Below are 15,622 nucleotides of genomic sequence, written 5' to 3'. Positions count from 1 at the left end.
GTGGTGAGTCACAAGGCTGAAACACAAAGCACAGGGAACACAACTGAAAACGCACACGGGACAGAAAGCCAGGGAGGAAGCAGCAACAACGGTTGCTCGGAATACAGAACTACCAAGGCGGCCACTGCAAACTCCCTGCGTGATCAAGGGCTAATTTTGACCTGGATCTATCTAATTTTGACCTGGATCTGGTGCCAGTGACCCACCTGCAAGGCCAAGCCACAGCTGCCTTCCTCAACTCCAAACCTGGGGAATCTCCTGGGTCATTTCTTTCTCAGGACAGGAGATTCCGAAGGTGAAAAGTGATTTTGGCCCCAGAATGCTAGCTGATTTCACTCATCTCACTTCTCTCAAAGGGCCCTGTGCTCCATCCCATAACAGCAGAGCTCGGAAGAAGGCATGGAAGCAGGGGTGTGTGTGGATTTACCATGGAGTCATTCACTGCCACACCAAAGTCTCTCTGGGCACGCAGGATCAGCTGGCTTTGGAAATGCTGGTATTCGGGGGTTTGGAGCCCATGGGGAGTGACCACCAGCACCGTCTGCAAATAGAGGAAAAGGTCAAGGGAGCTCCAGCTGGCTGGGACTCCACCGGGAGCAACAGGGCAGGTTTGGGCAGCTCAGAAGACACAACAGCAGGTTAGCCAGGACAGGGTTCTGCCAGGGCTGGTCTACTGCAAGATGGGAAATTATCTCCATCTGGGGAGGGACGGTGGCTCAGTGGTAGAGCATCTGCTTGGGAAGCAAAAGGTCCCAGGTTCAATCCCTGGCATCTCCAAAAAAAGGGTCCAGGCAAATAGGTGTGAAAAACCTCAGCTTGAGATCCTGGAGAGTTGCTGCCAGTCTGAGAAGACAATACTGACTTTGATGGACCAAGGGTCTGATTCAGTATAAGGCAGCTTCATATGTTCATATGGGCCTTGGCCTGTGTAATACTTAATGTGGGACTGCAGAGAAGGCTGAAATCAAACCATCTCTTTCCTTGCCGAAGGAGGCCTTTCCCAACACCCTTCTAAGGGCCCAGCCAAGACAGACCCCTAAGAGGCCCATCTGCAGGTCACCCTCCTTCACTAGATGGACTGTGACTCAGTCTTTCATAAGGGGAAAGATCTCTGCACCTGCTCAGAATCACTGCAGGTCTCATTTCTGCTTCAAATCTCCTGAAGGTCGTGGCTCAATGCATTAAATTATAGCCCTCCACAAATCCCATCACGCCCTTAAGTTTGCATAGCAACACACCCAGGGAAGGCAGTGTCCATTGGGGTGATTCCAGTACTGATCTTCAGCTCTTTAGTTTCCCTCCCTGCAGCAGAGTCCTGGGCTTACCTGGAAGGCCTCTCGGAGGTCTCCCATATCTTGGCTCTCCTTGCTCTGCCAGGGCTTGGTTGCCTCGTGATACCCCTCAGCTCTCAGGCTTTCCCCAAAAATGTCCAGGTGGAAGAGGACATAGTCGCCGTTAGTCATGTTCTGAGCCTGCATCAGGCGCATGACCTCCTGCAATATCTCCAGGGGCCCCAAGATGTAGACCACTAAGGAGAGATCAGATGGACCAGAGGAGTGTGTGTCAGACGCAAGCAAGGAATGGAAGGCATCACTGCCCCAGACAGTTCCAATAATATGCTGTGGCTAATAGCCACTGATGGACCTCTGCTCCATATTTTTATCTGAACCCCTCTTGAATCTGGCTATGCTTGTAGCCGCCACCACCTCTTGTGGCAATGAATTCCACATGCTAATCATCCTTTGGGTGAAGAAGGACTTCCTTTTATCCGTTCTAACCCTTCTGCTCAACAATTTCATTGAATGCGCCCGAATTCTTGTACTGTGAGAAAGGGAGAAAATTACAATGCAGGAAACTCACAAATACCTCCCCCTAAATTCACAGGGTGAGCTCTGTGCTGCAGAGTGGTAAAGCTGCAGTACTGCAGTCAGAGCCTTCAGCTCACAACAATGGCAAACCACCCTGTAAAAAGTCTGCCATGAAAACGTTGTGAAAGCAACATCACCCGAGAGTCAAAAACGACTGGTGCTTGCACAGGGGACTACCTTTACCTTTTTAAATTCACAGAATTTTCATTGCAGTCAGATGGCCATCTAGCAGCAATGAGGATCCTGTGAATGTAGGGGGAGGTATATGTGAGTTTCCTGCATTGTGCAGGGGGTTGGACTAGATGACCCTGGAGGTCCCTTCCAACTCTTATGATTCTAAGCTGTGGAGTCCTGTGAGCAAAAATTCTACTGGCATTAAAGTTGTGAGCTACTGCGTAAATTATTTTGCTCTGGGGCCATTCGAGGGAGTATTGGTTGCAAAAGACATAAAATGGGTGACAGACAAAACCTGTCAGATGAAGAAGAAGGAGATATCCCGCCCTCCACTCTGAAGAGTCTCAGAGCGGCTCACAAACTCCTTTCCCTTCCTCCCCCCCACAACATGTTACTCACCCTGTGAGGTGGGTAGGGCTGGAGAGGGCTCTCACAGCAGCTGCCCTTTCAAGGACAACCTCTGCCAGGGCTATGCCAGGGCTATGGCTGACCCCCGGCCATGCTAGCAGGTGCAAGTGAAGGAGGGGGGAATCAAACCCGGTTCTCTCAGATAAGAGTCCGCACACTTAACCACTACACCAAACTGGCTTTGGGTCCTCACTGGGGGGCAAAGGGGTGATAGAAATGAAGTCCAACAAATCGAGGCTTGTTATGTTGTAAGCCGCCCTGATTATGTTGTAAGCCGCTCTGAGCCTGCTTTGGCGGGGAGGGCGGGATAGAAATTAAAAGTAGTAGTTGTTGTTGTTGTTGTTGTTGTTGTTGTTGTTGTTGTTGTTATTATTATTATTATTATTATTATTATTATTATTATTATTATTATTATTATTCTCTAAAAGGGAGAGGGCCTTGAATTGTCCCCTGAAGCCGCTGCAACTGTTTTGAATGTTTTCCAATCATTATTGGTGAGTCTGAAAAAAGACTAGTGAGCCCCATTTCCGGGGGGGGGGGGAGGGACGCACGGGGTGCACTGCCCCACGAATCTGGGGGCTGGGGCTGAGAGGGGCGGCTTCGGACCCAAAGGTTGGCTGGAGTCACTCACCTCGCCCTGAGGCCTGGATGAACCCGACAGTCTCCTGCGGCTGCTCAGAGCTGTGGTAGTGTTCGGTGAAGTAGGGGGAGTAGGGGGTGTGTAATTCATGCATCAACAGGTGGCGCCCGGAGTCCCAGTAATAGTCTGGGTGGACACTGAGGACCAGGGGAGCAGACGGGGAGGTCCAGTTGAAGCGCCGGTGCAGCTGGGTCAGGAAGGCTAGGAGGGCGAGCCCCGCCGGGCCGCCGTACATCGTCGTGCTGGCATCTCGGTGACTCCGATGCCACCAGGAGTAGTCCCCGGCTCGAAGGAGCGGCAGCTGCCACTGCTGGGCTAAGGACGCCCCTTCCAAGCTTGCGAAGAGGCAGCCCAGCCCCAGCAGCACGTCGGGGTCGTGGGAGCGCTTCAGAGCTCTGGCCTCGGAGAGGGCTCCTTTGCCGTTGCAGGCGCCCTGGGCGAAGGCGAAGACGGTGCGGACGGAGAGGCCTTGGTGGCGCAGCTGGGGCTCCAGAGTCTCCAGGGCCAGGCTCAGGGCGGGTTGGACGCGTGGCCAGGCCCAGGGGTAGTCCAGGTTGCGCTCGGGCAGCAGCACGCCCAGCCTCATCTCCACCGGCGGGGTGGCGCTGGCGTTGGCGGCTCCATGCCTGGCGGCGGCGGAGGAGGAAGAGGGCACCGCCAGGGTCACCAGCAGGGCCCCAAGGTGCAGCGAGGCGGCCATGGACAGGGCGGACGAGGAGCTCTCCGCAGCAGGAGCCAGCGAGAACCCGTCTGTGGGGCAGCCGCGCTGCGCTTGCTCCAAAAAGGCGCTCCTCTCGGCGCCTCCCTCCGGAGGCCTGGACGGGGTGGGGCGAAGTGGGAGGGGGCCGCCCCGTCTGAGCTCTCCAGCGCAGCTCTCCGGGACGCCGGGCCGGCTGAGGCAGGCAGGAGCCAGAGCTGAAGGCTGAGCGGTTGCCGACGCCCCCTTCTCCTCCCCCTGGGTGGGCGGTGGAGGATTCTCCATGGATCCGCCTGAATTCCAGCGATTTTCACAAAAAAACCCGACCCCCTTCATAGGCAGCACCCCTGCATGTCGGCCATCCGGGGCTTCCAGATGCCCACCCCAGGGTTCCCTCTGAGCTGAGTGAGTGTGAGCTGGCTCACGGATTTTTAGCCTGCAGCTCACTCCTTTTTGTCTCAGCTCAGGGAGGAGGTCCCCAGAGCGCACTCATTCGCGCCGCAGCTCACCGCTTTAATGTCAGGAGCTCACAAGGCTCTGCAGCTTGGAGGGAACATTGGCTGGCACACCCCGATAGGAAAGAGGCTCCCCTCCAATTTATGTTGAAATCCCCTCGCTGGGATCACCTGGTTCATTCCATCCAGGGGTTTCCCTGCTTTCTTGATGGGGAACCTGAAGCCCGTGTGTTCGGCCTCTTAGTGGGAGGAGTCATCTCCTGGGGAAGAGCCACATGCGAGAACACTGAGGTCCCTGCTTGCTTGTAACCCCATGTCTGCCTCCTGCCCTTGGCCTGCTCGTGGAAGAAGAACGGGGTCGGTCCTGGAATGGAGTCTGCGCCTAGGAGACCTGCCTCTCTCCCTCTGAAGAAGGGCCCTTCCTTCTAGGGCCACCTTTCACCCAAAGAACAAGTTTGGATTTGGAGAAACTATCCGTAGCACAGTCTTTATGGAAAGAAATAAGCAATCCCCCCCCCTCCCCACTCACTCAAGGAATGCCATACTGTGGTCATGGACTTTAAGGTTGTCTCTGGACAACAGTTTTGCTTGTCAGGGCAATTCCAAGTGAGTCTGACCAGCCGCTCAGCTCAAGCCCAGCCCAAAGACAGGCATCCTGGACCGGAGGCAAGCTTAGTCTTCCCAGGGATGAAGGGTTCCCACAAGTCCCCCAGGGCTACGCTTGCCCACCTCCATGTGGAGCTTGAAGATATTCTGGAATTACAAGCGGTCTCCAGTCTATACATTCCCATGGAGGAAAGGGTTGCTTTGGAGGGTGGACTCTGCGGCCTTAGGCTTTGCTGAGGCTCCTCCCCTCCCTCCCCAGGCTCCACCCCCGACCCCCCAGGGCCTCTGCATGACCATTTTGCCCAGCCAGGTGTCCCTGAAGCAGAGGGTGATGCCCTCCAAGGCCTCAGCTGGCACCCTCTTGCCCATCTTGGGCGCTCAGCCCCTCAGCTGGAGAGGCAGGCAGAGAGCCACTGGGCTGCTCACCAACCCTGGAGTTCCTCTGAGCCGTTGCTGGGGTGTTTCTGAGAAAGCTTGGGCACAGAGTAAAGCCTCCCTCCCACCCTGGTCTGGTGGGCAGTGCCGGCTCCTGCGACAAACGCGCCGCAAAATCACAATGCAACCGGAGGCTTGAGAACATAAGAACATAAGAGAAGCCATGTTGGATCAGGCCAACGGCCCATCAAGTCCAACACTCTGTGTCACACAGTGGCAAAAAAATTTTATATACACACATACACTGTGGCTAATAGCCACTGATGGACCTGTGCTCCATATTTTTATCTAAACCCTTCTTGAAGGTGGCTATACTTGTGGCCGCCACCACCTCCTGTGGCAGTGAATTCCACATGTTAATCACCCTTTGGGTGAAGAAGTACTTCCTTTTATCCGTTTTAACCTGTCTGCTCAGCAATTTCATCGAATGCCCACGAGTTCTTGTATTGTGAGAAAGGGAGAAAAGTACTTCTTTCTCTACTTTCTCCATCCCATGGATAATCTTGTAAACCTCTATCATGTCACCCCGCAGTCGACGTTTCTCCAAGCTAAAGAGTCCCAAGCGTTTCAACCTTTCTTCATAGGGAAAGTGCTCCAGCCCTTTAATCATTCTAGTTGCCCTTCTCTGGACTTTCTCCAATGCTATAATATCCTTTTTGAGGTGCGGCGACCAGAACTGCACACAGTACTCCAAATGAGACCGCACCATCGATTTATACAGGGGCATTATGATACTGGCTGATACTGGCTGAGAAATTATAGGAGGCAAGGGACATCTGATGAAAACTGTAGTTGTCATCTGTTTTGCTTTATCGTGTTTTGCGGCGTGTTGTTCATGGGGCCTCAATAAACTGCCTTTCTCAGCAAGAGCTGTGTGCATCTATCTGTGCGTGCTCTGCGGGCTGCTCTCTTTACCCATAGGGATGATCAAGAGTGTAGATTAATAACAAGCACATCTTAAAATATACTTCTGAGTATAGATTCCCCCCACCCCCCCCAGCATCCGTCTTGTTTCCTCAGCCTGGGCATCTCACAGCCCAAGCCTGAGGCAAGAGGCGATGGTGGAGGCCATCCCTGCTTGTGGGTATTTGGCAGTGGCCATGGGACAAGAATGAGCCTGACACTGACCTTCAGCATCACTGAGCTGAGCATCCACAGGGACGGTGGCTCAGTGGGAGAGCATCTGCTTGGGAAGCAGAAGGTCCCAGGTTCAATCCCCGCCATCTCCAAAAAAGGGCCCAGGCAAATAGGTGTGAAAAGCCTCAGCTTGAGACCCTGGAGAGCCGCTGCCAGTCTGAGAAGACAATACTGACTTTGATGGACCCAGGGTCTGATTCAGTATAAGGCAGCTTCATATGTTCACAGAGGACAGTTCTGGTTCTGTATCCACGTGGCCACCCTCTGCTACCAGGATGCTCATGTTGACCCAGTGTCCCAATTCCACTCTACCCTGGCCTGCTGTCCCCATCATGCCCCCCCCCCACAGCCAACTCTGACTTCTTCCCCCATACATTCATCCCTCTGCACCCGCGTACCTGCTCCACTCCCCCCACCCCGTGACACAGAAAACTTACGCCGACCAGATGCTTGTTTCGGCCCTCCGTCCCACCTGGGGGCGCCAGTTTAGTGTAGTAATTAAGTGTGCGGACTCTTATCAGGGAGAACCGGGTTTGATTCCCCACTCCTCCACTTGCACCTGCTGGAATGGCCTTGAGTCAGCCATGGCTCTTGTAGGAGTTGTTCTTGAAAGGAGAGTGCTCTTAGCCACACCTGTCAGCTTGGGTTCAAATCGATACTAACCAAATCTGCTGTATTGCCATATTGATTACTAACCCCTTGAACTGTGACAATAATTCTATGTAGCAGAGAATGAAAACAAGGAAGAGGGGAGCCTGGCGCCAAGGGGTTGTAAAGAGTGTTTGATGTGCAGAGTTATGCAGCCCAGTTGGCCGCCCAAGGCTGAGGACCAAGGTGGGAGGGTAGTGTTGGCTAGCTTGTATAGATAATACGGTGTGAACAATTCACCTTTTAGAAGTAGAAAGGAAATGTATTGTGAGAATGATTTAAATGTCTATGCTTTGATCTTGGTCCATAAAGGACAGCAACTTTCCATTGCTTGTTATCACTTTCAATAAACTCCTGCCGTAGCCACATAGATGTAACCAATAAATGAAACTATTTTTCAATTGAAAAGAGTCTTCTCATTGTTGGAATGTCCATGAACCCTACGCTGACAACACCCACCTCACAGGCTGTCTGTTGTGGGGGGAGAAGATATAGGAGATTGTAAGCCGCTCTGAGTCTCTGATTCAGAGAGAAGGGCGTGGTATAAATCTGCATTCATCTTCTTTTCTTTTCTTCTTCTTTTCCTTCTCTTCTTCTTCTTCTTCTTCTTCTTCTTCTTCTTCTTCTTCTTCTTCTTCTTCTTCTTCTTCTTCTTCTTCTTCTTCTTCTTCTTCTTCTTCTTCTTCTCTTCTTCTCTTGCTTGTCATAAACTGGGGGGGGGGGGGGTAAGCAAGTCCTCTGCACTTCTCTTCCCTTCACTGAAGGCAGAGTGGGAACCCAGCCCTGCTAACCTAGGAGTGCTAACCTAGGAGTGTGCGTTTGCAATAAAGAAGGCCAACGCCATGCTGGGAATTATTAGGAAGGGAATTGAAAACAAATCAGCCAGTATCATAATGCCCCTGTATAAATCGATGGTGCGGTCTCATTTGGAATACTGTGTGCAGTTCTGGTCACCACACCTCAAAAAGGATATTATAGCATTGGAGAAAGTCCAGAGAAGGGCAACTAGAATGATTAAAGGGCTGGAACACTTTCCCTATGAAGAAAAGTTGAAACGCTTGGGACTCTTTAGCTTGGAGAAACGTCGACTGCGGGGTGACATGATAGAGGTTTACAAGATTATCCATGGGATGGAGAAAGTAGAGAAAGAAGTACTTTTCTCCCTTTCTCACAATACAAGAACTCGTGGGCATTCGATGAAATTGCTGAGCAGACAGGTTAAAAGGGATAAAAGGAAGTACTTCTTCACCCAAAGGGTGATTAACATGTGGAATTCACTGCCACAGGAGGTGGTGGCGGCCACAAGCGTAGCCACCTTCAAGAGGGGTTTAGATAAAAATATGGAGCAGAGGTCCATCAGTGGGTATTAGTCATAGTGTGTGTGTGTGTGTATATATATATAAATTTTTTTTGCCACTGTATGACACAGAGTGTTGGACTGGATGGGCCATTGGCCTGATCTAATATGGCTTCTCTTATGTTCTTGTGTTCTTAGGAGGTTTAAGGAGGGCAAAACCCAAAGTGGAAAGCCCCTCCAGGATCTCATGTTCCCAGGCACTCTGTCTCTCCCTCTCTCTGGCCCAATGACTTCCCCCTCCCCCAACCACCTATGGCTGAGTGGCTGAGCAGCTGAATCAGGGCAAAATGGTGGAAGCCATAGCCTTGGTGGTCCTCACCCTCCGCTTCACCTGGCTTCAGGTAGGGGTGAGTTGGTCATGGATGGGCCCTGGACATTTAGTGGTGAAGACTGGAAGGAGAGAGACCAAAGCAGGCTACAATGCCATAGGCTCCACCTTTCAAAGCTGCCATTTCCTCTGGGTGAACTGATCTGTTCTTGTCAGGGGAATTTCAAGTGAGTCTGATAAGCCACTCAGTTCAAGTCCCAGATTCCACATGGAGGTTGGCAAATGTATCCCAGGGAGAAGAGCTTGTGGGAGGCCTCCATCCCCAGGAAATTCTGATATATTCTGCCTCCAAGCCAAGATGCCCGTCTTCAGGGCAGGACTTGACCCAGGCAGCTGCTCATAGTTGCTTGAAATTGCTTTGAAAAGCAGTCTTGGTCCAAAGGTGATCTGAAAACTGAAAGTCTAAGAATACAGAAATATTTGTTGCTGGGGTGGGGCATACAGACACTCAAGTGCTGCTGTTTGGGCAATTTAGGATGAAGAGCCAGCCCTCCTCCTGCTGACAGGCCTCCTTTCTGCCAAGCGCTACTGTGAAGCCCAAACCGCAGCTGCCCGCTCTGGTTGCGCTCTGCATTAGTGCTGACATCAGTTGTGAATCTGACTGAGTGTGGGTCCTTGTCATTGGTTTTGAATATCTCTAACTGAAGTAACCAGAACAAGATATCATAGTTATACGAGACAGCCAGTTTGGTGTGAAGGTTAGGAGTGGTGGACTCTAATCTGGAGAACTGGGTTTGATTCCCCACTCCTCCCCCACACGCAGACAGCTGGGTGATCTTGGGTCAGGCACTGTTCTCTCAGAGCTGTTCTCTAAAAGAGCAGTTCTCTCAGAGCTCTCGCAGCCTCATCTACTTCACAGGGTATTTGTTGTGAAAGGGGAAGGGAAGGAGATTGTAAGCCACCATTTCTTCCCCACACATACCAGGTGCTTGGCCAGTCCTCACTCTGAGGAAGAGGCTGGGGAAACAAGACGGATGCCTAGGTGGTGGGAGGAGAATCTCCTGCCCCTGGGAAGCACCTGGGTATTCAGAAGTTCACGTAAGAGGTCTCTGTGTTAATTTGGGTTCAGGATCAGCAGAGTACATGAGGACAGTTGTACTCAGAAGTTCATTTACGATGTCTGTATAGTTAATCTGGGTTCAGGATCTCCACAGGACATAAGAACCCTTGTCAGGAAGACATAGAGTCACAGGACTGATAAAATGGTTTCCTGAGGCACTCTGAACAGCAGACCACAAAAGCACGATAAAGCTGAGTCTATGATAATAAACGGAAAACTGATAAACGCACCGTAATAGTGTTCAGCATTATTAATTCAGCACTAGCCTGCTTCTGCAGTGTTTTATTCTTAACACCTCTGCAAACTGTTTAAACCACCAGTTGTCTTGGCCCTTTTTCAATTCTAATTGGGGGGGGGGACAAGCAGACAGCAAGGTACACTGGAGGGAGTAGAAAGCAGAAAAGGATTTACCTCCCTGCCTCTCAACTGTGTGACCTCTGCACTGTGTCTCTCCTCCTGTGAGGCAAAGCAGACTCCTCTCCAGTCTGCTTTACCTCACAAAGCACCCAGGCTCTGAGGAAACGCCCTTCCCACCCTACTGATCATCTCTCACCTCAACAAGGTCAGCAGTGATGGGTGAGTGGCAGGATGTCGAATCTCAGCCAACTCATTCTCCAGAATACCCAGGGAGAAGCATTCCTGGTGGAAACAGATCCATCCCCAAGGAAAGGAGGATTCTGGGAAACCAGACAGGCCCTCAGCATCTACCTGTCAAGATCCCAAACAGTTCACGTGGGTAATGGATATTTATTGATAAATGACAGTTGAAGGCAGGACGAACATTGTGAAAACTGGCTTGGCGGGCTTTTGCCCCTTATATAGGGTTGACTTAAACTGTTACAAGTTTAAGGAAACTGTTTAAGTTGAAGGAAAGCGGGAAACTACAATCTCGCCGCACCCCAAGTATTTCCCAGCCCCCTTCGCAGGTGCACGTAATCTTGAGCGACCTTGGTTTCCCCTGGTAACCCTTCAGGCTAGGCATAAGGAATGTGATAACTGTTACATAGAGATAGGTGTAGTACAAGCCGAGGAGCAGAAAGTGAAAGCACATTTACAACCAAAGAAAATGGCAAGGCATCTCGACACTACCCAGAGATGGCCGCTCATGCCAGACTGGCCCCATTCTGGTCGTTCACAAATTCCACACCCCAGCAGGCTGCATTCACAAGTGACTGCTGGTGCATGTGTCGGATTCTCATGGCCATCTCCTTCCTTATCCGTAAGCTGCAATGTAGGCAGGATTCAGTCGTGATGGAGATGCCAGGTGTCCTGGGAAACCTTGTCCCTCCAGGCCGAGAAGTGTGGTGTGGGCTGCCCCTCCTCACTGCTGAGAGAAACACAATCTCCCTGCCCCAACCTTTCTAGGGTTGAATTGTTGGTTTTTTATTGCACTTTCACTTCCTGTTGTCATGAGTTAATTAAATGAATGTATATGCATGCTGATGTTTAGCCAGTGAGAGGTAGAGCCAATGAAAATGTGTGCACATATTTCCCGCTCAGGCTAGGTGTCAATATGCATAGTGACCCTTGAAGGAAAGCCCTAATAGGCTAATCCATATATTTGGGAGGTGGTCTGGGGGAAACCATTTGGTCAGTTTTTATTGCCCTTTGTGTAAAGCCCTCAGATCTCCATGCAGTTAGAGTTTGGACTCCATAGAGTCGAGATGTAGCTTAGAAGCTAGAAAGGATATTGAGTCCTTATTTGTTTTCTAGAAATCCCAGTCTACCTTTTCCTCATAGTAAAAGTAAACTACTATATTCTTAAGCTAAAACGTGTGCCTGGCTTGTTTATTTGTGGTGCTCTCCACACAACTCTGCTAAAGGTATCTGTAAACCCTAACATGAATCCTGACACTGAAATCAGGTTCTCAAGCTCAGCCTTGGAACATCCGGGTTCTGCTTCAGGGCCACTTTGGGCAGGGGATGGATAAGGGATACGTGAGGTCTCAAGGAGGGAGATCTATGCCAAGCACTCTGAGCTCCAGAGGGGGGGAAAAGCAGGATAAAAACTAGCCACCCAACACAAACACCTCTAGTCCATCTAAGGGGCTTGCTTTCCATCATTTGAGCTAGTAGCCCATGGGATGCAATAGAGAAATTGTATGTGGGAGGGATCAGAGTTCTGATTCCCACCCAATGGGAAACTTCTCCACTGCACCCCAGAAGTTTGATTTCAGCTGCAGGCCCCTCTGATGTAACAGAGACATTCCCTCTACACAGGGTCATAACATTCTGTCTCCTGAGACAGGAAATGTCCCCACTCATATACTTACTGGAGTCCTAATGGAGCCAGGAGACATCAGAGAGTGACCCACTGAGCTCCAAAGTCCATGATGACTCACCAAACTCATTGAGTTGTGCCACTTTAGAAGTTGATTCCCTGAAAGTCTCCCTGCCTTCCCCGGGGTTAGGGATGAAGAGACTAAGCAGGGAAAGATACCAGATTCTGCAGCCAGAGATCACTCCTCAGACCCGTTCCCCTCTGCGCTGTCCATCCTGAGTAGGTGCTGAACAGCTTTGCAGCCAGGCAGTTCCCTGGGTTGGTTCCACTGCATCTTCCTCTCCCTGCCAAGCTGCTTTTGCCTTTGCCCAGAAGGTGAAACTGAGGCTTCTCCAGACAAAGAATATGCAGATGGCTCTACAAGCCCCATAATGAGAGGCAAACTCATACATGCACAAAAATCTCTACAATTACGCTTAAATGAACAGAAACTTTCAGGTGGGCAGCCGCGTTGGTCTGAAGCAGTAGAACAAAGCAGGAGTCAAGTATCACCTTTAAGACCAACAAAGTTTTATTCAGAATTTAAGCTTTCATGTGCTCTAAGCACTCTTCATCAGACAGCAGGATGGAACGACAAGCAGTCCTATGTATAGAGAAAGTGGGCAGTGAATCAGCATGCAAAATCATGGAAATGTCCCATAGCAAATTCAAAGAAGCACAAGCCGGGGCCTAGAGACTGCCAAACTGTGTCCACTGTGCTAAAACAAAACCCAGTAATAAACGTCATAATAGCAGATTGATATCCATTAAGTATCCTGCAATAAATAAGAGTCTGCTCTGGGTTAAAAGGTGAAGACCGTTATGTGAAGACCAAAGTGAAGACTATTATGTGTGTTCCTGCCTGGCTCATTGGAGCCATATGGACTGAGCTTGGGGACTCAGGGACAATGGGCAGCAAGATCCAAATACCTGTTGCCCTGCTCCAATCAGGGCCCCTTGCTGGTTTGAATGATCCAATGGCATGCTAGCACAGGAACCCTTAAGTGCATATAAGTTGGCCCCATTGGCCCAGTTCTCCAGTCTTTTAGTGCAGCCCTATACTATGCTGTACCTAATAAAGGAGCTATGATCACTACCACCTCACTTCTTCCTTTCATTGAACCCACTATATTATTAGTTGAGAGTTCTGTGTGACCACTAGTGGTGTTCTGTTGTTGTCTTTTTTGGGTCTGTCTTGTAACAGGTTTTCTCTAGGTATCATTCTGGCTTTGTTAATCTGTTTTCTGACTTCATCAAGTGAGTACTTTAGCTCCAAAAAGGTTTGTTGTAGATCCCTCAGGTGAGAATCTGTCAGTAGGATTGGAGCTAATGCGACTGCAGCATAGAGCCTGGCTGTATACAATGGATCATTTGGTATGTTTGGGATGGTAGTTGGAGGCATGCAGGTATGTTTGTCAGGCAGTAGGTTTCCGGCGGAAGACAGTGTCTGTTGTGTATTTTTACAGTGGTGTCCAGATAATGTATTTCTTGCATAGACTGGTTCATTGTCAGGTTGATGGTGAGGTGAAAATCATTGAATGCCTGGCAGAATGCATCCAGGGCTTCTTTCCCATGTGTCCAGACCATAAAAATGTCATCAATGTAACGCGTGTATAATAGAGGTAGGAGTGGGTGGGAGTCTAGGAAGCACTGCTCCAAGTCAGCCATGAAGATGTTAGCATATTGTGGAGCCATGCGTGTGCCCATGGCTGTACCATTGATCTGTAGGAAAAGTTCTTTGCCAAATCTAAAGTAGTTATGGGCGAGAAAAAAATGGCACAGTTTGGTGGCAAAGTCAGCAGTGTTTTTGTCAGAGATTTTTTTATTTACAGTTTGTAATCCATCTTGGTGTGGGATGTTGGTATACAAAGATTTCACAACCATGGTGGCTAAGAGTATTCTCTGGAAGGTTGTTCAAAGATTGTATTTTCCTCGGGAAATCTGTAGTATCATGAACATAACTGGGAGCACTGGTGGCATAGAATAGAGTCCCTATATCCTTTCCATATATTCTGTGACATTTATATCACAGAAACTGGGAGACTTTTAAAAAAATCATTATTTACAGACAGACTGACCTTTATTGGCATAACAAAGAAAAAATACATTGAAGTGCATAATTTTTTTAAAGATAGCAGGCAAAACAATTGTAAAACCAGCCAAAACAAGATTAATCATTTATTGTTTTCCCTAATTTGGATTGCAGACGGAAGAAAACAGGCAACATTAAAAATTATGAAAAAGTTATGACACGAAAGTAATTGCTGGACCTTAATACAGTTGGGAAGACCACACCAGGTACAAAGAAAAGAGTTCAAGAATTTTTCTCAAGTCCTAATATAAAAAGGGCAATTTAATAAAACGGTGAGACTTTTAAAAAAAATTGTGTTTATTTATCTTCACTGTCTGACCAATCAATTTCCTCTATTTTCATTTTTTATGACTGGATGCTGAGCAGAGATCACAGTTCTTTCTGGGGGAAGCAGGATTCCCGTCAGGATGTGTGGAATTGTGTCAGCTGCACTGTGCTGTATGTGAAAAATGAACTGGTAGGTATTCTTGAGATTGCTCCTCAATGGCTGAAGTGCCTGGCAGTAAATCAACACCCTCCTCCAACAAGCAAGCAGAAGGTGAGCTGAACTGGTGAGTCTTTGAGCATCCCTTCTTAGGGCTGACCAGCCCAGCAGACTGAAAGCAACACCGAGAGCTGTAGAGTGTGGGCGGAAGAGTGCACTGGGGATGGCAAACAGAATGCCTGTCTCCAAACAGGGAAAACCAGCCATGCTTCACTTGCAGGCCTGGATTGGCCCACCAAATTGCTTTGAAGACAGATGCATCAAACCGGTGATGTCAACAAAAGCACTCATTCAGAAACCATTCAAACGCAACTTATGGGTATCCTGGAAAAACAGGTACTCGTTGTGGTGCTTCAGTTTCATTTCCATCTCCCATTCAAGGTACATTTGCATGTGTGCAGAAGCTTGAGGCTCCTCCAGATAATTAAATTAGATTATGCATGGGATGGAGAAAGTAGAGAAAGGAGGACTTTTCTCCCTTTCTCACAATACAAGAACTCGTGGGCATTCGATGAAATTGCTGAGCAGCCGGGTTAGAACGGATATAAGGAAGTCCTTCTTCACCCAAAGGGTGATTAACATGTGGAATTCTCTGCCACAGGAGGTGGTGGCGGCTGCAAGCATGGCCAGCTTTAAGAGGGAGTTAGATAAAAATATGGAGCAGTGGTCCATCAGTGGCTATTAGCCGCAGTGTGTGTGTATATATATATGTGTGTGTGTGTGTGTGTGTGTATAATTTTTTTGGCCACTATGACACAGAGTGTTGGACTGCATGGGCCACTGGCCTGATCCAACAGGGCTTCTCTTATGTTCTTATGTGACACAGAGTGTTGGACTGGATGGGCCACTGGCCTGATCCAACAGGGCTTCTCTTATGTTCTTATGTGACACAGAGTGTTGGAGTGGATGGGCCATTGGCCTGATCCAACAGGGCTTCTCTTATGTTCTTATGTGACACAGAGTGTTGGACTGG

General features: G+C 49.4%; 1 protein-coding gene across 1 annotated transcript in view; it reads right to left on the bottom strand.

The window, feature by feature from the left end:
- Positions 1 to 15,622, bottom strand: part of LOC132570347 (atrial natriuretic peptide receptor 2-like) — a 41,072-nt gene that overhangs the window by 1,480 nt on the left and 23,970 nt on the right. Inside the window, exon 3 of the mRNA XM_060236894.1 lies at positions 428 to 541. Coding sequence (XP_060092877.1) covers positions 428 to 541 — 114 coding nt within the window. The remainder of the gene's footprint in view (positions 1 to 427; positions 542 to 15,622) is intronic.

This window comes from Heteronotia binoei, chromosome 4 (genome assembly GCF_032191835.1).
Source record: "Heteronotia binoei isolate CCM8104 ecotype False Entrance Well chromosome 4, APGP_CSIRO_Hbin_v1, whole genome shotgun sequence".
In the NCBI taxonomy this organism is placed as follows: domain Eukaryota; kingdom Metazoa; phylum Chordata; class Lepidosauria; order Squamata; family Gekkonidae; genus Heteronotia; species Heteronotia binoei.
The sequence above is the reverse complement of the archived record's forward strand: the minus strand, read 5'-3'. Positions and strand labels throughout refer to the sequence as shown.